The 21888-nt window shown below is 35.4% G+C and overlaps 1 protein-coding gene across 1 annotated transcript in view; it reads left to right on the forward strand.

Annotated features, from left to right (window-relative positions):
- The window catches only part of HLCS (holocarboxylase synthetase), a 133999-nt gene that overhangs the window by 18549 nt on the left and 93562 nt on the right, over positions 1-21888 (forward strand). The window contains exon 5 of the mRNA XM_044670267.1: positions 2016-2195. Within this exon, the coding sequence (XP_044526202.1) occupies positions 2016-2195 (180 nt within the window). The remainder of the gene's footprint in view (positions 1-2015; positions 2196-21888) is intronic.

The following is a 21888-nucleotide window of genomic DNA, read 5'->3' on the forward strand; positions in this document are numbered from 1 at the left end:
CCTGACACAATTCCACTCCTCTCCTCTGTCCTATCCTGTATGGGGGGGGGGGAGGGCCTGTGACATTCTCAACATTATGTACCCCTATAAACCCTAGGAAAAACCTGTGACTATCATGGAATTCCCTGTGCTTTCCCTCCTTCAGCTTTTTATAATTTGGCTTTTTCCCAGGGTATAGATAAACTCTTCTCAAAGCTTTTGAAAATAGGTCAGGAAAACTAAATGTTTTATGGGTGGTGGGTGGGGAGGCAGTTTTAGTCTAAAGAGTAGTAATACTAAGTGGTCTTGAAAATTGGGGTTACAACAAGCCAAATACTACTCTGAGAATTACACATGTATTTATACCCAAGTGCATTTATCTTTATTTCATCTCATCCTAACCTTCTGAGTTGTCAAGATCCTTTTGGATCCTGACTCTGTCATCCATTATGTTAGCTATCTTGTTCCGCCTTGTACTGGCTGCCCATTTGGAGAACAAGCCAGTGATTCTCTTATCCAAGTTACCGCTTAGATCACTTCCTTTTAAAATTATGCTTTTCCTTTTCCATTTGATACAGAATTAATTCCACAAATGCTATCCCCTATTCCTCCAAGTTCTATTCCAAAACATCACTGAGATGTAGAGGTTGTCCCCTTCCAAAAGAACACAAGCTCTAGAAGTTCACAGACTTTGAGGTAAAAGAGACATTTAGAGTTTCTAGACTATGCTAGAAAGGCTTTTGGTTCTCTGTATTCATATCAGGCCCTACCAGGTTAGCTCTACCTTTTAGCATTCATGCTTATGACTGTATTGACTAATTTATTTTAGACCTAGATGTACATATAGTTCATATTTGTTAGATTGCAAGGTAATTAAGTCTGCAGTAGAGTGCTAAACTGGGAGTTGGAACTAAGTTCAAATCCAGGTGACATTGAGAATCTCTTAACCTTTTTCTTCTTATCTAATAGTCAGATGGGGATAATAACACCTACTTCCTAGGATAAAATGTGTGATATTTATAAAAATGCTTTTCCATCCTTAAAAGTTGATATATAAATTCTAGCTGACATCATCATCATCATCATCATCATAATTGTTGCAAAATGCTTATGTCCAGGGATGATGTATTTCACTTTCTTTCTTAGTAATGCCCTACAACTGTCTTCTACAGAGCTTTATAAACTCTAGGAAAACATAATTGTGAAGCAGTGCTGCTTAGTTTTCATTCTGAAGCAACAGTGGCCCCCAAACTCTTTTCTGTCTCATTTTTCTCCCCAGTTACCAAGCACACCCCACTGTCCCATCCCCCAATCTCAGAATTGACATGTGTTATGATGAGCTAATTCACTTTTAATGCTTATGACTATTAAGATTTACTGTGTTATCTTCCCAGAGGGATTTGCATTTTAAAGGGCAACAGAATCTTATGTCTATATAATCTGTAAATAAATGAGTAGATAGTGATCTGATTATGAAATATCTGTCATCAACCTCGGTGGGTAAATTATGTCAGTACTCCCGAAATAATGCGAAGCCTACTCATTAGGTATGACCCTGTGAGCAGTTCTATATTCTGGTTAGGTGTATACAGATTCCATTTTAGACATACATTTTTAGTCGTGGTTGGGAGTTTGGAATGATGTTGTTTATGGCATAATGGCTTACTATCTTCCAGGTTTAGTTAAGTTATATCATCTTGTTTCCATCTTGGGGAATAAGAAACTTTTTGACTTTTAGTACTTTTTTTTGATATGTGGAGAGAGTCCTTAGTCCATGAAAATTCAAAATCTTCATTGTGGCAATGTTATTAAAAAATTCTCTTTCCTAGCCTGGAAGAGGAATAAGATTGTCTATTGTTTTAGTAAGGCTTTTTGAAGTTTTTAAAATAGTCCATTAAAATACCATATAAAGTTAATTATCTGAATTTTAGTATTATTCATCATTAGGTATTTGTCTGTTTTTTTCTTTTGTCTTATGGATGTTTGTCTTGTAGCATACATACATAGGCATTCTAATTATCAATTCTTTTCTTTAGGTGCACTTGGAAATATCTGATAACACTTTAATACAAACTCAAGATGCCTTTAATTTGCTGAAATCAAGCAATTTTAGAAGATATGAAGTCCTTAAGGAGATACTGACTGTCTTTGGCTTAAGCTGTGAAGTAAAGAGAATCCCTTCCCTGACTCCTCTTTACTTGTTGTCCGCTGAGGAGGTGAGTGTTTTTAGGAAACCTCAACTCGTGATGACTGAACTAGTAAATTCCAAGAAATTTTTGTTTTTTTCCCCCCCTTTTTTGGCTTGAATGCTTCTTGAAATGATTATCTGAGCCATAATGACTTTTATTGTAGAAAGTTGTAAATTACAAAATGTCAGGTACAGGCCAGTCCTAGCTGGGCCAAAAGACCTGATGCCATTGGTATATATAGAATCAAATTACACAGATTTCCTGCCTCCCCTTTAAAAAGGGTGAGTGATCTTCTGAACACCTTCTCAGAGGAGGTTTCTTTTTTTAAGATCAGTTTTGATCAGTAGTAAAAGCCAAGGTCATTTCCAGTAGCTTCAAAGCCAAATGAGATATACCATCTGACTACCTTCCAGAAAGCTGGATGCACGAGCACACAGCACTCCTTGGCAAGGCATTTCAGAGGATTTTCTTTGTGATTACTGTTTCTCACTCATAATTATTAAATTAATGATTGGAATTATAACTTAATATCGACCATCTAAGAAGATTATCTGTAGAAGTTATACACACAGAAAATATTAATCAAACACTGAGTATATAAAACAGTTTAACTAAGATATCTTTTACATATGTTTGCATGTGTTTGTCATTGTCCCATTCTATAGGAAGCATTTCACCTGGATTTCATTTTATATTTTACAAATGTACATACACACAAATACATGGATGTGTAACACATATATGCATATACACATATATAACATGTGTTTGTATATGTATGTATGCATATTTATATAAAATTTTATGGGGAGAAGGGATTTTATTTCAGCTCTAAATGTAGCTTGCTTGACATATGGAAAACCTTACACCAAAAATGTGGTCCTTAAAATTTTGGGGAGTATATAATATAGGAGTACCTATTTTGAAAGCAAATATGTTAACCTGGAAAAACAATATTTACTTTTGTATTTTAACTTTATTTTGGTCTTGCTTTTCTTTTTAAGAAACTAGACCTTTTGATATTTTTCATTCTTCCATCTGCTATCTAGTGGCATATAAAACTTCTATTTTCCTGAATCATTGGGTGGGTAAAAGGAATTCCCTGTTCTTCCCTTTCTCCCAGAATGTACAATGAAGCTTTTCATTGTTTTGAAATGTAATTGGATACCAAAATCTTTGGCTGAGTTCATGATACTTTGGTAATGATGAACTTATTGTTTGGCTAGAGAACTCTTCTGATTTTGACACATTCAGGGATTGCCTTACATGTGTCTACTGTGCTCCCTTACATAGGCAAAGTAATGGAGTACTTGGTAATCTAGTTGATGCTTACTAAATGTTTTTTTAGATTTGTATTTGTCAGGAACCATGCTGGGGTTGGAATTAGGAAGACCAGCCTCAGACACTGTAGCTGTATGAATCTGGGCAAGTCATTTAGTTCTTTTTGCCTTAGTTTTCCCATCTGGAAAATGAGCTGGAGAAGGAAATGATAAACCACTCGAGTGTCTTTGCCAAGAAAATCCCAAATTGGACCCAAGTGAAATGATTGAATGACTAGAATGTGTATGTGTGTATAAGTCAAAAAAGATTTGAGTTCAAGTACTGCTATTAACAGATAACATTTGTATGGTGTAAATATGAAAAATGATAAAGGCTTGTATAAATATATATATTAGTATTTTAATTAAAGCCATGTTGATAGATAAAATCATTAGACCATGCGCTTGTAAGCATTCAAAACTGCCGCCACCATACTGCCTCCTCGCCAAGCCCTACTCGCCCAAGAAGAGAGACCACTCCCTCCTAACCCACGAGATTTAAGCGCTCCCCTGCGTTAAGACGCCGGAAACGGAAACCAGTTGGACCATGTTGGATCACGGGAAATGTAGTTTTATACATTTCCCAGATCCACTTGTTACAATTCCCCGTGAGGTCCGGCAAAAAAAAAGGTTAGTCCTTTTTTCTTCGCTGGACCTGTAAAAATAGACAACTTCTAAATTTTTCAGGAATTTGGGGATAAAGAAATAGATGAACAAATGGTTAAAATTAGACGCATTGACAAAAAACCAATTTGGGGGGCTGTCCCCCACTGGCATAACAGTGTACAATTTAAAACAATACATACAACTCAATTTCAACTCCCCATAGTTCAATCAACTGCACCCCAAAGTTCAAAGTTTGGTCTTCATGGTACAGTGAAGGCTTTTCAGACACCTTCATGGTGTCTTCACCAAAACAAGTTCGTTGTCTGGATTTTGGGGAGATGGCAAGATCCTTATCCTGAAATTATTCTCAAAAGAATTTAAACTTTACATTATAGATTACAAAACATACATTTTCTTCTAAGATTTTATATAATTCCCCGTGAAATTACTCCTAAAAGAGTTAAATAAATATATATTTTCACATTATCGAATTTTAAAAAACTTAACAGATATCCCCGTGAGGTAATTCTTAAACACACCTTTTTTCTAAAAAAGGGTATCTCAGGTCAGGTAAGGATGACAAAATACAAAGAATAGAATTCAAGAAAAAAGATGAAAAATTAACTTGTGAAATGAAATGTAAAATGTGCAAAAATCTGGGGAAAATAAACTTAGACCTTTGAATGAAGGTCTAATTAAAGTGAATTCAACAGTGTGCAATTACCCATTCAGAGCCAGGACTTAAGGAAAATGTCTCTCTCTGATCTGACTTATCATCAGCTTTTTAGGGAAGTGAGCCAAGTAAATAACCAATCTTAGGTGCTTTCTAGGAATCTAAGTCGAGGGGACCCACGTCCTCTAAAGTTTTAGAAAAGACTGGGACTCCAGGACTCAAACCCAATTTCAAGCCCTAATGTATTGGCATAGAACTGCTATTCTGCAGATCTTAGTCAGTCAAGTCTCTGACCATGTGCTTTCTTTAGCACTATTAACGGCTTTCATATTCCCTTCTGGAATCAGAGAGGCATTTAATCACAGTCCTATAGGCTCAGGTATTTGCTGTAGAACCAGAAAAAGGATAAATAATGATTATATATGTACTTCCAGTACAAGATGAGAAAAAGGAAAAATCAATTTCTCTCATTAAAAAATGTTTTAAAAATCAAAAATATATATATATAGCTTAAAACTAGAAGGGTTATGTTACCCAAAAATGAGACTTTCTGTGAGAGAAAGTGGGTTTTACAAAATAGCAGATTCACAATGCACATTCAAATAGAGTACCATTATTTCCAATAGCACATTTCAAAACAATAAACAGTGATGTTCAAAATCATATACTTGTTACAACTTTTAACCCTTGGCAAATGCTGTTATTGCTTCCATAGCAAAATGTGATATTTAAAAAAGAAACCTTCTGGTATAATCATCCTCAGATAAGAATATACAGGAGCTCCTTGGCTTCCTGTTTTAAAAAATCTTGGGTAGGAATGCTTCTACCCATTTAAGGCAATAATATCTCTTATAATAAAATATATAAGCTTTATCCTTTAAGACAACAATTCTTAAGGATTTAAAGTAAAAGTTAAAAAATATCTCTTGTAAAATTACAAGGTAATATTCAAAGCATGGAAAACTTTCAAGGTTCTTTGCAATTACCAAGACAGAATAAATTTTAAAGACATGTGCTCTATAAGATGTTCATAGGTGGTACATAAACGCTTACTGTATCAAAAACAATGCGGTTATATGTAATAACATCATAAGCAGAAACTTCATTAGCGTAAAATGATTCAGTGCAACAGGAAAATCAACGATATAAGCAAGATTAATTTACAAAACTAATTAACAATATACAGTAAGATACAGCCTTTTTAAAACAGAATTAAAGCTCATTCAGTTCCGAGGTTTTAAAAGTTCACCCCTGATTTCAATTTAAGGTTCTTTTGATTGAGTTCTGCTGAGTTTAAGGGTTTTTTTTTTTTGTTTTATCACCAGTCTTTGCTATCAGTTCAAAGTTCTGAGCAGGTATGGGGTGAATAGGCTTCCCCTAAGTTCAGTTTTTTTAATAATCGCAAAAGTTTGAATAGGCCAAGCGCCTAAGAGGTTCAGATGCTAGGTCCACGTGGGCTTGGGGTTAGAGAAAAGCTCAGGAAAACTACCCACGTGTAGAGTCTGTGTGGGTGTTGCCTAATTAGGTCTTTAGAGAAACACGTGGAAGGCTAGAAATAGGGAGAAAGGGGAATATACCCAAATGGTTTGCGTCAGAGCTGAAGCAGTCTCTGGAGGTCTCGATCTCAGCAAAGGCGGCAGGTCTGGGTTCCTTCCCGGAAATCTCAGGTTCTGGAGCTCGGGGTTGAAGGCTGGAAGTGGTCAGGATCAGCAGGATCAGCAGCATCAGCAGCATCAGCAGCAGCACATTGGCTGGGCTCCGGCATTTTAGTTTAAAGCCAAAAGCCCGAATCGGCTGGCCTGACCTCCCTCCCAAGGTGGCTTGGGCTGGACTGGCCGGCTGAGTCCCACTGGAGGCAAAAACGTGCTCTTGCATTTAGCAAAAGCATGGCAAGGAAAGTCACTTTCCTTCTTTAAAAAAGTGCTCAAAAGAGCTGAGCCAGATGGCCAAAAAGCAGGCATGGCTATAGTTAGGCTATCTAGAAAATTGAAAATTCTATTTCCAAACTTCTGGTTGCCATAATTGTAAATATGAAAAATGATAAAGGCTTGTATAAATATATATATTAGTATTTTAATTAAAGCCATAAAATCATTAGACCACGTGCTTGTAAGCATTCAAAACTGCCGCCACCATACTGCCTCCTCGCCAAGCCCTACTCGCCCAAGAAGAGAGACCACTCCCTCCTAACCCACGAGATTTAAGCGCTCCCCTGCGTTAAGACGCCGGAAACGGAAACCAGTTGGACCATGTTGGATCACGGGAAATGTAGTTTTATACATTTCCCAGATCCACTTGTTACAATGGCCATAGATGGGCAAGCCACCTTCCTTACTGCCTCAGATACCTCAACACATATCTAGACTGTGACTGAGGCTCATTATTTTCTACTTTCACAACATTTTCTCATCTTCTACACAGCTGCCCAAAGTGAAGGTCTGACTAATGTTATCACTTTGCTCACTAAACTCCACTGGCTCCCTGTTACCTCTAGGATCAAAATTAATTTAATCAAAATTAATTCTTCAGGGGGCAGCTGGGTAGCTCAGTGGATTGAGAGCCAGGCCTAGAGACAGGAGGTCCTAGGTTCAAATCCGGCCTCAGACACTTCCCAGCTGTGTGACCCTGGGCAAGTCACTTGACCCCCATTGCCTACCCTTACCACTCTTCCACCTATAAGTCAATACACAGAAGTTAAGGGTTTAAAATAAAAAAAAAAATTCTTCATTTGGTCCTTCACAAAAAAATCTTATCTTTCTAGTTTTCTTTCACTTGATTCTTTTCTACACGTTTTATACTTTCAGCAATACCTCTGTTCTTGCTCCTATACAACACTATATATCATGACTCTGCCTTTCCCCTGGCTGTCCCTCCGTTTCTGAAATCCTCTCCCTCCTCACTTCTGGTTTTCCTGACTTCCTTTAAGACTTAGGTGAAATCTCACCTTCTGCAGAAGACCTTTTGGTCTCTTACTCCCAGTTCCTTCCTTCTGAGATTACTTTTCATCTGCTAAAATCTTGTCTATGTAAAAATAGTTTTTTGCATTCTGTCTCTTCCATTAGAATGTGAACTCCCTCAGTGTACAGAACTCACTTTTTTGCCTTTTATTATCAGTCCTTTGCATAGTGACTCTAAGACATGAGGTACAGATGAATTGCTGATCTGTATGGGTAGAGGGTGTTACCCCAAAGTAATGAAATCAAAAGTCTGAACAAAATAATTTTTTTATCTCTTGTCCTTTGGGAAATTAACTCCCATTTATATTATCCCTTAAAGTTCTTTCTTTTTGGAAACCCTGATTTCCATCTTAGATTCAATACTGTGTATTGGTTCCAAGGCAGAAGGCCTTGGAATTGGTGCTAAGGCCTAGGCAATGGGTGTTAAGTAACTTGTTCAGGAAGTGCTTGAGGCCAGATTTGAACCAGGGATCTCCCATCTCCAAGCCTGGATCTTAGACTGCTGAGCCACCCAGCTGTCCTCCATAAAATGATTTCTTATAACTTTTTGAGAGAATTAGTGTAAGTAAGTATTCCTGTTTTTACAGGTTAGGAAACAAAGAGTCTTGCATAAGAAAGGCAGTAAGTCAGTACAGTAATCAGGGCCCAGGTTTTTTGGCTCACACTTTTTTCTGCTAAGTTTCATCTATCTCTGAAATTACACTGTCCTTTAAAGTGAATCATTGTCATCTGAGTACTTGGTGACCATGGCAGCTTAACACATTTCATTGGAGATAGCAGCATCCTTGTATGATGGCAAAAAACACTGACTATAGAGTCAGAGAGATAGGTTCTAATCCTGTCACTGATGCTTCTTAACTGTGTGACCTTGGGCAAGTCACTTAATATCTCCGGGACTCAGTTTCCTCTTCTGAAAAATGAAGTGGTTGAACTGGATGTCCCCTGAGATACTTTTCAGTTCTGAAAGGCATAGCAAGAGAGTGACCAATCATCAATTTTAGCATGAAAATAATTCTGGTAATTGGACTAGGGGGAATGCCTTTATTCAATTACATCTCAGTTGAGCAGTAGAGAACTTCTGAGAGAACTATGAGAGAACTATGAGAGAACTTGCCTACTTGGAGAGTGGGAAGTCTCCTAAAAAAACAAGGGTATTACGTTAATAAGATAGGTGATTTAAAAATACATTGTTTAATCTTTTTTTTTTTCCTTTAAGAAAAATTCTTCAACTGAGAAGCCAATATAAATGTTTTAAAATATATGTTTAAATTAAATTTAAAAAATACAATATATTTAAAACAATGCTGAAATTTTGATTTCTACTTGGATCTTTAAGTAGGCTTAAAACTCCCCTACTTTCCCTGTTGTGTTTATAAATAAAAGAAACTATCAACTTTGCCTTGTAGTTTAAACCTCCCTTCTGCAGAATGCCTTCCAAGGCCTCTCTTCCTGCTAGTTCTCTTTAAGATTTGCATGTTTTCCCACCTCTTTTTTTCCCCCTAAGCTTCCTAAGCTTCTTGAGATTAGGGACTATTTTTGCATTTCTTATATTTTTAATATTTATACAGTACCTGGCACAAGTAATAATATAGTGCTTCGTGTTAAGGACCAGAATCATATTAAAGTTGTAGCTATCTTTTATTATTTTGAGGATCTATGATTACTTCTGTATAGATTATTTCTGTTAAGATTTATAATCTTAGAATGTAGCACACAAAGTTTAAGGGACTTATGCAGGGATACACAAGAAACATACGAGAAGCAAGACTTGAAAATATGTTTTACTGACTATTCACTGTCTGCTTATCTTCCATCTATCTTCTACCTTTCACTGTGGTATGAAGGGTTGGAATGGATTAAGAAAAGAATTCTCCCTTGCTGAAATTTCTAAGAACCTGTGACATATGAGATGTGCAGAAAGAAAGAGGTGGGACTGGAACAGTTAATTACCTTCTGTTTCCAGATTTTAACATATGGACTGGAAGTTTCCTCCGTTGTGTTCATCCTTAACATTTTAACTTGTGCTTGAATAATGACTTGCCAAGATTATGTAGTAGGCATGTAGCAAAAATGGAGAATAGGACTCTTCCGAGGAGTTATCTAAACGGATCTTTACCTCTGACAGGAATGCTTTTGGTCATTTAAAAGCTCAACCATATCTCACCAGTATCCCACATACTTGACATTATGCCATTGTTGACATGTACTAAAGAAATTTCAGCCAGGGAACACTTAAAAGGCAGAGGCAAAGCATTTGTATGTAAAAATAAGTTGCATCACACATGTTTTGTAGTTATAGTTACATTACTATATACTTAAATAGTTAACTACAAAGTACCACATAAATACCAGCCATTCATATTGATAGTCATATTATAACAACAGAATACTTTTTTTTACACATTTCAAAGCTTTCTTGTATTTGTGTTTGTGTTTGTGTTTGCTCAAAAGTTTTCTGATTTTTTTTCCCCCCCAAATTTAAGGGGCAGCTAGTTGACTCCTTAAATAGAAAGCTAGGACTGGAGATAGGAAGTCTGTTCAGATGTGGCCTCAGACTTCCTAGCCGTGTGACTTTGGGCAAGTTAATTACCTAGCCTTTATCACTCTTCTGCCTTGCAACTGATACTGAATATCAATTTTAAGACCAAAGGTATGGGTAAACAAACAAATAAAAAGCCCCAGCATCTTATAATTTTTGCATCTCCTTCACATTGGTCCTTTAGAAGAGGAAAGTGTCTTTAATTTATTGTTGCTTATTATAACCGTAGTTAAAGGAAGGTGAATTGTTAGATTCTTAGTATAATTTTAAAGGCTTGAGTTATTGGAAACTAGGAAAAGCAGTTTCTTTGGTTGTATGACAGTTGTAAAAGTGGCTGTTAATTCTGCTTTTTTCTTTTTGTAACAAGTAGATTTTTGGTTAAAAGAATTACTGAATTTCATGAAAGTACTGATAGGACCAATATCAGACTTTGGGGTAGGTGATGGGGAGAGGTGGAGAAAATCTGGATTCTGAAATGTCAGAAAACAATTGTCAAAACTTGTTTCCATGTATAACTATTCCCAACAACAAAAAGGAATTTCTGAATTTCTTATGAATAAATCTTTTTAAAATGTAAAAAAAATTTTTTTTTAGAATATACTAATTTCAGAATGTTAATTTTGATTGTTTTGTGTTATAAATTGAAGGTAACTAGTTAAAGACCTTTCTGATTGGTGTCAATTCAGGAGGTGTTTTTTTTCTGAGCCTCTTTTCTCAGATTCTGACATGAGAAAATTTGGATTGTTAACTTTTGGATTGACTGGATAATAGGATTATATTCATACTATACATGATATATTCACATGAGATAATGTATGTGATGTTATATGTATGTATATATGCTAAATATGTGCATATATAAGATTTATTAGTATTTAGAAAGCAAGGGTCGGGATCCAGAGCAGAAATTTACAACCTGATGGTTCAGTACATTAAAGTTAGGAAAGTCTTGGTTTGAATCCAACCTTGAACACTTACTAGTTGTATAAACTTGGGAAAGGCACTCCAAAATTTCTCATTTGCAAAATGAGAATAATAGCCCATACCTCCGAACTGTAATATTGTATGTAATTATGTAATTATGTAAATTATGTAATATACATAAATATGCTATTTAAGTACTAGCTTTTTAAAAAATCTTTTACTGCATCCCTTCTTTGTCATACTGAAATATTGCAAGGCTTAAGTAAATGAAATAGAATCCTACACAGTGATCAACTTTTCATATAAAGAGCCTGAGTTTTTTTTAAGGCCCTTACGTTCTGTCTTAGAATCAATACTGTGTAGGGGCCAGGCAATAGGCATTAAGTCACAAGGTTAGGAAGTGTCTGAAGTCATATTTGAACTCAACTTCCATTTCTTGGCCTGACTCTCAATCCACTGAGCCAGCTGTCTATCCCCGTGAGTGATTTTTTTTTTATTGGATTCCTGTATCACTTGTTTTGTTTCTGTAGATCCTCTTCATTTGTTCTTTTGCCTTATGAAGTACTACGACATGTTTATGATATTGGAAAGAGATCTACATCATTGTGGTTAGAATGGTACGTTGTTTGATAATGGTTAGAAGATAATATTGTGCTATTTTCAGAGAAACCTGGGGTTACATGAGCTGATAGAAGGAAGTGATCAGAACTAGGACACTGTACACAGTAATAGCAATATTGTATGAGGAACAACTATGAATTACAAAGTTATTCTCAGCAACACAGTGACAATCCCAAAGGATTCATAATGAAAAATGCAATGAAAAATGTCTGAGCCCAGTCCAAAGCATTCTGTATTTTACTTCCTTTTTTCATTCATTTTTTGTTTTTGTTTAAGTATTCTTCCATTAAAAAAAGTATTCTTCCATAAAAGGACTAATATGAAAAAATGTTTTGCATTAATGCATCAGATTGCTTACCATCTCAGGGAAGGAGGGAGAGGGAGAAAGAAAATTTGGGACTCCAATTTTTAAAGAAAAGGGTGTTAAAATGATTATCATTACATGTAATTGTGGAAAAATTATTTTAAGAATATGACTCCTAACCTTTATGGACCTCAATTTCCTCATATGTGTCATAGGATTGCTCTGAAAAAGCACTGTCTGAACATGAATTCTTTATAATTGTTGTTAGCAGGATTATTATTTCTTTAAAGTACAGTTAAAACACTTCATAAACCTTATAGTGATAAATAAATGTGAACTATTATTTTACATTAAAATGTTTTTAGAAACTGGATAATCTTGTTGCTTCTTGGAATACATTAATAGTCTTTTGCCACAAGGTGTCATTGCTGAGTTAAATTGACTGCTACCTAGGTTGATGTTTTTTGGAGCAGAGAGAATAGTTGAATTTAGTAATTTTCCATTCCGTTCATGTCAGTTTTTTTGGCATCTTTAAATAGGGAAATCATTTAAATATAATGATGGCTCATAGCATAACAATTAAGAAATATAAAAATCAAAATAAAAGCACATTTTTCATTGATAATATTTCATGATATATTTATATAACTGTTCTGCATCACTATAGTTTTTATATGCTGAATAACATAGGTGATTTGGGGACTTTGGATTGTTATTGTAAATAGAAGTGAATAAATATTTTTAAAAGATTGAGTGAGCATCTGTTTCATAGTATTCTTAAAGTTATCAAATAAAGATTATGTCAGGTTTAGTTGACAATAAATCACTTTTCTTTGGTACTCAGTTCTGTTTAAGACTCATCATAACTTTAATGATTTTCCAGTGGCATTGCTTTTTGTCTTCTCTTACTAATGAGTGTATTCTCTCAACCTGGTTGGAAGCTAGCTATTATATTGGTTTATAGTACTGATGGTTACATGACTTGAGTGTACAATCTCCAGGCAGAAATGGAACAGTAACAGAAAGTGGTTGTTATATTTGTGACTTGTAACCCAGCAAATTAGGTAAAGATCACCAGGTATATGATATATTCTTTTAAAATTTGAAAGTCAGCAAGTTGTGGATATTTAGTCAGTTTAGTCATGTCTGACTCTTTATGACTATGTTTGGGTTTTTAGGTTTCTTTTGGCAAAGATACTGGAGTGGTTTGCTATTTCCTTCTCCAGTTTATTTTTCAGATGAGAAAATTTGAAGCAAACAGGATTAAAAGATTTGCCTAGGGTCACATAGCTAGGTTACATTTGAATTTGGAAAAAGGAATATTCCCAGCTGCTCCTATAGTTGTGGTATGTGTTGTGTGTGTAGAAGGTTTTTTATTTTGTTATTTTTATTTTGGATTCTCTTCTCTATGAGGACCCATCTAATACTTGAGTCTGTGTTGGTGAGCCTGTGGCATGCATGCCAGAGGGGGCTGCTCCCCTCCCCCTCTTCACGCATGTGTGAGCACATTTCTCACATGACCTGCCCCTCTGCCACCAGTCCAGTGGGAGTGCTTCTTCCCTCCCCAAGTGGGGTAAAGGGAGAGGGCTCACATGGGGTATGAAGGTTGCAGTTTGGGCACATGGTCTCTAAAAGAGACCCAACAAAAAAACCTTAGTTGTTATTCTTCTGTTATTCTCTGTGTTGGGAGAAATGGAATGTGACCAAATAAAGATATACATGGTGACCCTAGAAAGGCTGAAGAATAAACTTAGTTGTCCATTGATTGTTATGACATACCATCTCCTATTGATGCTAGAATATTATGAAGTCATTTTTAGAACTGAATTTTAAAACCAAAGGGACTTTCTGCATTATTATTACACACACACACACACACACACACACACACACACACACACACACATTCTGCCATGTCCCAATTTCTACTGCTCCCACTCTGACCCAAACTCTATGGCCCAAACAACTACCATTCTGGAATATTATAATAGTCTTAAAAATGTATTAATTGTTGGTTTTTTTACATTATCTCAGTGTATGATAATCTTCTATGACAGTTCCTTTCCACTTCAAGTCATCCTTCAGATCACTATCACACTTTATTTTACTTGTTCAGAGACCTTAAAACTTGTATTCAAATTCATTCCTAATCTTCCTAATCTTGTTCCTTTCTGCTTTTCCTGCCTTTTTTTTAAAAAAAGAAATTCTGAATTTAAACGCCAAAATAAGAGCATTTCTACATATAACAGGAAATTAGAGGATTCTAAGTAAAGTTATGAATGCCTTTCTGATCTTTTTTTTTGTTCTTCCAATCTCCTTTTTTTTTTTTTTTTTGCAAGTTTTCCTAATTTTGACTTTGTTCCCCAATGGAGTCAATGTTAGAATTTCAGGGGAAAAAACCATAAGCATTTCCATGGAGCCTTCATTTCTCCCCTTCAGAGAAGAGCCCAGTGCTATTCCCTTTGCTGTGGCCAGATGACTTAAAAAGACAAAACACTTTGGAAGATTCATCTTATCAATTGACAGTCAACATCCTGTTGATATTATTTATTTCTTGCTTTTTGCTTTTAACTCTAAACTGGTTGAGACAGTTTCCCCTCTCTTTTCCCCCTTTTCTCAGTTTCATTCATGTGTCCTTCTGGGCATATATAGCATCTGGTATCATGAATGAGACTATCCATAATCCCCTTTGTAACCTAATGTTTAGTAAATTCGAAATATAGTTTCATAGTCTCATATTCCCTTTACCCTCAACTGATTACTGTACTTAGGTCCTAAAACTGAGATTCGGAAGCAGAAATAGCAGATAATTCTTTCCTTCCTCACCAGTCACCATCTTAGAAGCCTGGAATAGGTGGGAAAATCTAACACATGCCAGAGACAGAGCTTTTCCTAGACAAAAAGGAAAGCTGGGAAAAAGCCATCTTTGGGGGACCTGTCATCTTATTGCATCACTCTGGTTGCAGATTTATAATAATCTTTCTCCTCTGTGTGTGTGAGAATATTGGGACCGTACAGCATTTTATGGGGTATATAGAAAACATGGCTCTACAGAAGATGACAATTAATCAAGTATTTTGGCTGTAGTTCATGTTACATACAGTGTTTTAGATTTTACTAGGTACTTTCCTCATGTCACCCTGATAGTCCTTATCTTACAGATGAGAAAATTAAAGCTCAGAGACAAATGTTTGTTCACGTAAGTGGTGCTTTAGGTCCCAGAACCCAGATGTGCTCTTAACACAACTCAATTCTCCATTATTTTTCTTTTTTCAGAAAAGATAGGTTTCACAACCGTGAAGATTTTTCACTTTGGAGGATAAACCTCAGATCTTGATGCTCAGAAGCATTAGCTGTGGGGTAGCTTTAGGTCAAGGGATGGCAATCTATAGTGAACTTGCCAAAGATGGCAATGGAGCCAGTTGCTATCATCATAGCTCTCTCCTTCCCTTTGGAGTGTCAGCTGTCAATGTCTCCTGTTCCCTTTCTGTCATACCAGAAGCACAAGGGGATTAACATTTTCCACACTACTTTTTTTGCAAGATTGCTGTCTCCTCTACCTACTTCCCCAAATTTGAGATTTTTTTTCCCTCTTTCTGCCCAACCATAGCAATTTGAATAAACAAATGCTATCTATTAAACTGTGACATCTAGGATTTGGTGAACATGAGATTTAAAAAAGGCACTATAAAGCTTCTTTCTGAAATTCCTTTTGGTCTGTAGCTAATTATGAGTACTCAACCTGAGTAATAGAAGCATGCTTGGCCTTGGTTGGAATCTTGTGAGATATTATCATGTTACTTCCCCATGGATCACAGATGTAACTTCATAATAAGAAATGACAACTGTTTATTATTAAATAAACTGGGTTAAAATGATAAAAGTATATTTTATTTGAAAGCAAGGGAATTATGAGATTTGTGCTTAAAGAAATTTTTAGAAGATTAAACACAGAAGATTTTCATTTATATATTATCTTTTTATATATGGGAATTTTGCATTTGTAAACATTAGAAATAATAAAAAAAATTGGAATATACTGCTTCTGAAATTTAAATTAGACTAAAAATCTAGTTTTGTTCTCTTTGCTCAGGGCAGTTGCTACTGGTGGCATGTAAAGATTCTCCTGATATTTACTAACTTCCTTAATCACTCCTTGAGTAGCCCTGTATACAGAAAGATTCCTCCAGTCTTTTTCATGACAATAATTTTAATGGAGGGACTTTTTTTCCTATTCTCAATACCCAGTCAACCTAAATTATTCCAATCCACAACTTCTTAAAACTTGTTTTTGGGGGCAGCTAGGTGGCTGAGTGGATTGAGAGCCAGGCCCAGAGATTGGAGGTCCTGAATTCTCTAATGTGGTCTTAGACACTTCCTAGCTGTGACAATTCTCCCCACTTCCTCTCCATCCTCAAACTGACCGCCAAGCCCCTAATTGCCTAGCTCTTACTGCTCTTCTGCCTTGGCATCAATACATATTTTTGATTCAAAGTCAGAAGGTAAGAGTTATATTAAAAAAAAAAAAGCCTCAATACTTTTTTATCATAGACCTTGGGTGTTTGATGAAACCTATGAATCTTTCTCAGAATGTTTTTTAAGTGCTTAAAATAAAATAGATGAGATTACAAAGAAAGCCAGTTATAATACAGTTATCAAAATATTAAAAACCAAACAAGCTCATGGATCCCGGATTAAGAGCCCTTCCTCAGACTCTTAAACCCTTCATTTATTGGTTATTCGGTTAAAGGTAGGTGTGTGTGTGTGTGTGTGTGTGTGTGTGTGTGTGTGTGTGTGTGTTTGTAAAATAAATCCCCATGATGTCAAGATTTAACACGCACACAAATATAATTTAACTCTTGTTTACTTCATAAGAGCTCACTCTTTTGAAAAATAGGGCCAGGGCCAATGCTCTTTAGAATATATTATTCTGTTTCCTCCTGTAGTTTCTTTTGACTATAACTGTATAATTTCCTTTTATGTTTGAAAGTTTTTCATCATTGTGGGTCTGGGAGTTTGAAGACCAAGGGTGTTTTTTCTGGAGGCAATCTGAATTTTTCTGATTGACAATTTTTTTCTGAGAAGTTGGGTTTTTTGATTTTTCTAGGGGCTGTTTATAATCCCCCAGTTGTCTATATGCATCCTGCCTTTAAATGTGCTTTACATGTATAAAAAATTGGCATTTCTATTTCATTCATTTATTTATTAAACCCTTACCTTCTCTTAGAATCAATCTGTGTATTCTGTGTATGCAGAAGGGTGGTAAGGGCTAGGCTCTCGGGGTTCAGTGGTTTGTCCAGGATCACACAGCTTGGAAGTCTGAGACCAGATTTAAGCCCAGGACCTTTTTCTAGCCTGGCTTTCCATCCACTGAGCCACCATGCTGCCCACAAAAATCAATTAAAAAATTCTTTTCTCTTCTAGATTTTTTAATTTTGTGTATTTGCATTTCCAATTATTTTCTCCTTTGCTTTTTTGCTGAGAATTTCCATGGATTCAATTTCTACTATTTATTTGGCAAAATAGATTTATATTCATATTACATTTTTCTTAGTCAGGAATCTACTGCTGTGTAGTTTTTAGTGTCTCTTGAGAATCCATACGTCCACAGGTTGTGATTCTTTTTCCTTTGTCTTCCAATGTTTATTCATAAATGCCTGGATTCTTTTAGTTGATCTGGATGCCATATTCTTTTCTGTTAGAAATATATTCCCTGTTGATTTATGTGCAGTGCTCAAAATTTCTTTTGAGATCATGGGTAATTTCAGGCTTTTGTACTTGTTTTCCCTTTCTCTTTCTGATTCCCTCTGTTTTGATGGGAGTTTTCTTGGTGCCTGGTCCTCTTCTTAGCTTCTCCCCACACGTGGTAATTTACCTTTCACAGATGTCAATCTCTGCCCCAGGTTATTTCTGGTGTGAGAGAACTCAGTCTTTCCTTTGGGCTTAGTGGAGTTGCCCCATGATGACACACAAGTATCTTGTCCCAGTTCTCTGATTCTCAGGTTTCTAGATGAGCTCGAATGGGCAGTGGAATGTTGCCACTCTCCCGCCCCAGGCTGGGAAAGTTTCTGCCTTTTATTTTTCCCAGATACTGTGAGGAAGGAGGTTTTATAGAGGTTATAGAGAGATCTACTGAAAAGCTGTTCTCTGTTTGGCCAGCACTGCCTTTAGGGGAGGTTATGCTTAGTGAGGTTGTTAAGATAGGGATTAATCTTCTGCTTTTTTAAAAACCTTTTTTGGGTTCTTGGTGCCCTAGTAGGCCTGAAATTGCATTATATTTTATGCATAGTTCCTGTTTTGGAAAGACTGAATATCATGAATATCTGAAAATGTTTAGTCTTTCTTGTCAGGTGACCTGAAAATCTGTATGTTTATTAATTTTCCACAGAAAAGTTGGAGAACTTTAACAAATACAGGAAAAGAGAGACTTAGTGATACTTCTGTGTTTTTAGATTAGATTTTATTTAAGGTATCTTTCTCACTGGTGGCAGCATATGGAACCTTTTGTTCCACTGAATTAAATCATTAAGGGTATTTGTATGATTTATTAAATGGTGTGTATGTGTATTTCTAGTTGTATAGTAATAACAGATTTTGTCTTCGGATCTTTATTTTTCCTGTTTAAATCACTTTGTTTAGTAATAGAATATTTTGAAGGCATTGGTTTGGTAACTGATCATTTGTCAAAATTGTTGTGTACAGAAGTATCTTAAAAGAAACCTCTTTAATATGCGTGATATTATTCTTGGGACAGCTAGGTAGCAGAGTAGACTAGGCATAGAGACAGGAAGACCTGGCTCTAATTTGTATGATTCTGGACAAGTCACTAGCCCTTACCACCCTTCTGGTTTAGATACTTAATATAAGTATGAATGAGTTCTCCTTGGGGGGGTTGACAGTGATAATTAGTATGGATTCTAAGACAGAGGGTAAGGGTTTAAAAAAAATTAAGTTTATGTAGATTACACTTAATCTAGTAAAATAATTGAGCTTTTACTTCCTTTTCTTGTTTTTGTATTTTTGAATCCCCTCCCAGAGAACCAACCTTTATAGAAAAAAATCATATTAACTTCCAGTTTTTGTGGGGGAATCTCTGAATTTTTTTATTTGACTTCTTAGACAACATATTCCTTGGAGATTTGAGGTTTTGTTTGTTTTTTGTTTTTTAAGTCCAAACTTTAAGCAGAAATAAAAAGTATTTGGTATTTGGTATTAACTTAAATAAATACAACTTGCTTTAATTAGAGATTAACTACCCATGAATATAATATCTGTTATATCTCAAGATCTTAGATTTTATATCCTGTAGTTTTTCTTTTTTGAGTGTTACATTTTCTCATTTCCCCCTATGGTTATACTTAGAGGACTATAAAAACAAATGCAAATGAAAAAATAATAGGAAACAAATGTACTATAATAGATCACTCTTTTAGTATAATGGCTTAATATGTCTTATTCCTCTTTGGGAAATGACTTAAAATTTTTTATGGCCTTGTACTCTTTTAGAAGTTCATATTCTTAATTGGGTTTACCAATGAAAATGAGTTTATATTTTGAGCAGTAGAATTAGCGAAATTTCTGTGTTTTGAAACATGTAAATTTGTTTGTGTAAGTATCTTAGCACATGAATGAATCAAAAAATATTGATTAAGCTTATGTGCTAAGTGCCTGAGATATAAATAGAAAAAGCAAGGTAACCCACTGCTCTCAGGGAATTGACATTAAATGAAAACCATACCTACAATAATATTCATTTGGCAGCCAAACGAAAAACCTCTAATACATCAGTAGGGGCAGATAGCAAGGCCTAGAGATTATATCTAGGTTAGAGGACAGTGAAATGCACAGAATCAGAGCAGGCAGTAAAGTCTGTATCATTGGAAAGAATAAACTGTTGACTGCTTGTTTATCTAAGCTCTGGATTCAGTTGAGGCATTATAGATTCTACTCCAAGCTCTTCAATTTAACCCTTATGACTTTTTATATTCAATTGTATTTTTAACATTTTAAAAAAAAGATTGTTTCAAATTTTTTCTCTCCTTCCTCCACCAATTGAGAAGGCAAAGCAATATACAATCAATTATATACATACGAAAATTTTCCATATTAGCCATATTGCCAAAAAAGCAAGAAAAATGAAGTGAAAAAATTATTCTTCAGTGTGTACTGATTCCATCAGTTCTCTTTCTCAAGATTAGTAACATTTTTTAACCATAAGATCTTTGTAATTGTCTTTGATATAGTTGATTGGAGTAGCTTAGTCTTTCACAGTTGATCATTAAAGATGTGTGTTATAAAAATTTCCAGTTTCCTGTTTTTCTTCTAATTTTGGCTGCATTGGGTTTTGTTTCTGTAAAACCTTTTTCATTTCATGAAATCGGACTTATCCATTTTATTTCCTGTAATCTTCTTTTATCTCATTTGACTTTAAATTCCTCCTTTATCCAAAGATCTGACAGGTAAAATTTTTTATGCTTATGTCACATTTAATAACTAAATCATGTACCTATTTTAACCGTATCTTGCTAGTAGGTAGTACTTCTGGATTAGATAGCAGAGCTCACTTTTTTTTTTTAAATTTTCTCATTGGTCTTTTAGGGGTCCTTTCAAGATATCTTCTTGTGTTTATGTGGGAGTGTTCTACATTTCATATTGCTATCTTAACTCCTAATCCTATTATTCTTACTCTTTCTGTCTCCCACTCAGTAATTGCCTAGACCAGTGGTTCCCAAACTACCGCCCCCTTTCCAGAAAAATATTACTTAGCCCCCTGGAAATTAATTTTTAAAAAAATTTACCGCCCCTCTGGATCACTGCAGCACCCACCAGGGGGTGGTAGCGCCCACTTTGGGAATCACTGGCCTAGACCATCACCCTTACTCTAGCTTCACTTTTCTCCCTTCACAATTTTGCTTCCTTGAAAAAATCACGAGCTTTACTTACTTTTTAGTCTAGTGTTACTAACACCTTGCCAATCTCCAACTTTTCTATTTTTGGAAAGGTTTTTAGAAGTTGTGAAGATCTGTGAAAATGTCTTGTTCTCTCCATTTTGTTGGTCATGTTCTAGTTGGCTTTTAAAGCTGTCTCTCAATGGACCTGACCTTTTCTTTGCTTTCCAAAATTCTAAGTATCAGTGTTCTGTTTTTCACACATGGTCTTCCATCTCCCATTTCTATGCCTTTGTCCTGACTGTGTCCTATGCCTGCTGTGTATTCCTTCCACATGTCTGCCTTAGAGAATGCAAACTTTACATCTTAAAACATTCCAGCTTAATACTGTCTTCTAACTAGTTACTTTATATAATTTGCATATGTGTGAATATATATTTATTCGTTATGTATGTGCCTATATAGATATGAGTGTCTCTTGATAGAATGTAATCTCTTTCAGTACAAGAATAAATTATTTCATTCTTTTCTTTGTATTCCCATAAGTTAGTATAATCCTGGCATACTGTGGTTGATTGGTTAACTATTTTTCTGTGCTATAAGAAGTATTTTATTGTGAGGTCATATTTTTGATACAGTAAGAGGCTGTGGTATTAAAAACAAAAGCATTATTGAAAACTAAAATTCCAAGAGGATTGCCTTGATTTAACAGAGAAGTTCTTTTCCTTTCCACTTTTTCATGAGAGAACATCCTTTCTCTCATTCACTAACAGTCATAGTCAGCTTTGCTATCACTCTCAACTCTTCATTCTAAAAATATTTCTCCATATCCACAGGATCCATCACACCATTTGAGGATTAGCGATTCTTCGAAGTCAGGTTCTGAATA

Source organism: Gracilinanus agilis, chromosome 3 (assembly GCF_016433145.1).
Source record: "Gracilinanus agilis isolate LMUSP501 chromosome 3, AgileGrace, whole genome shotgun sequence".
Classification (NCBI taxonomy): domain Eukaryota; kingdom Metazoa; phylum Chordata; class Mammalia; order Didelphimorphia; family Didelphidae; genus Gracilinanus; species Gracilinanus agilis.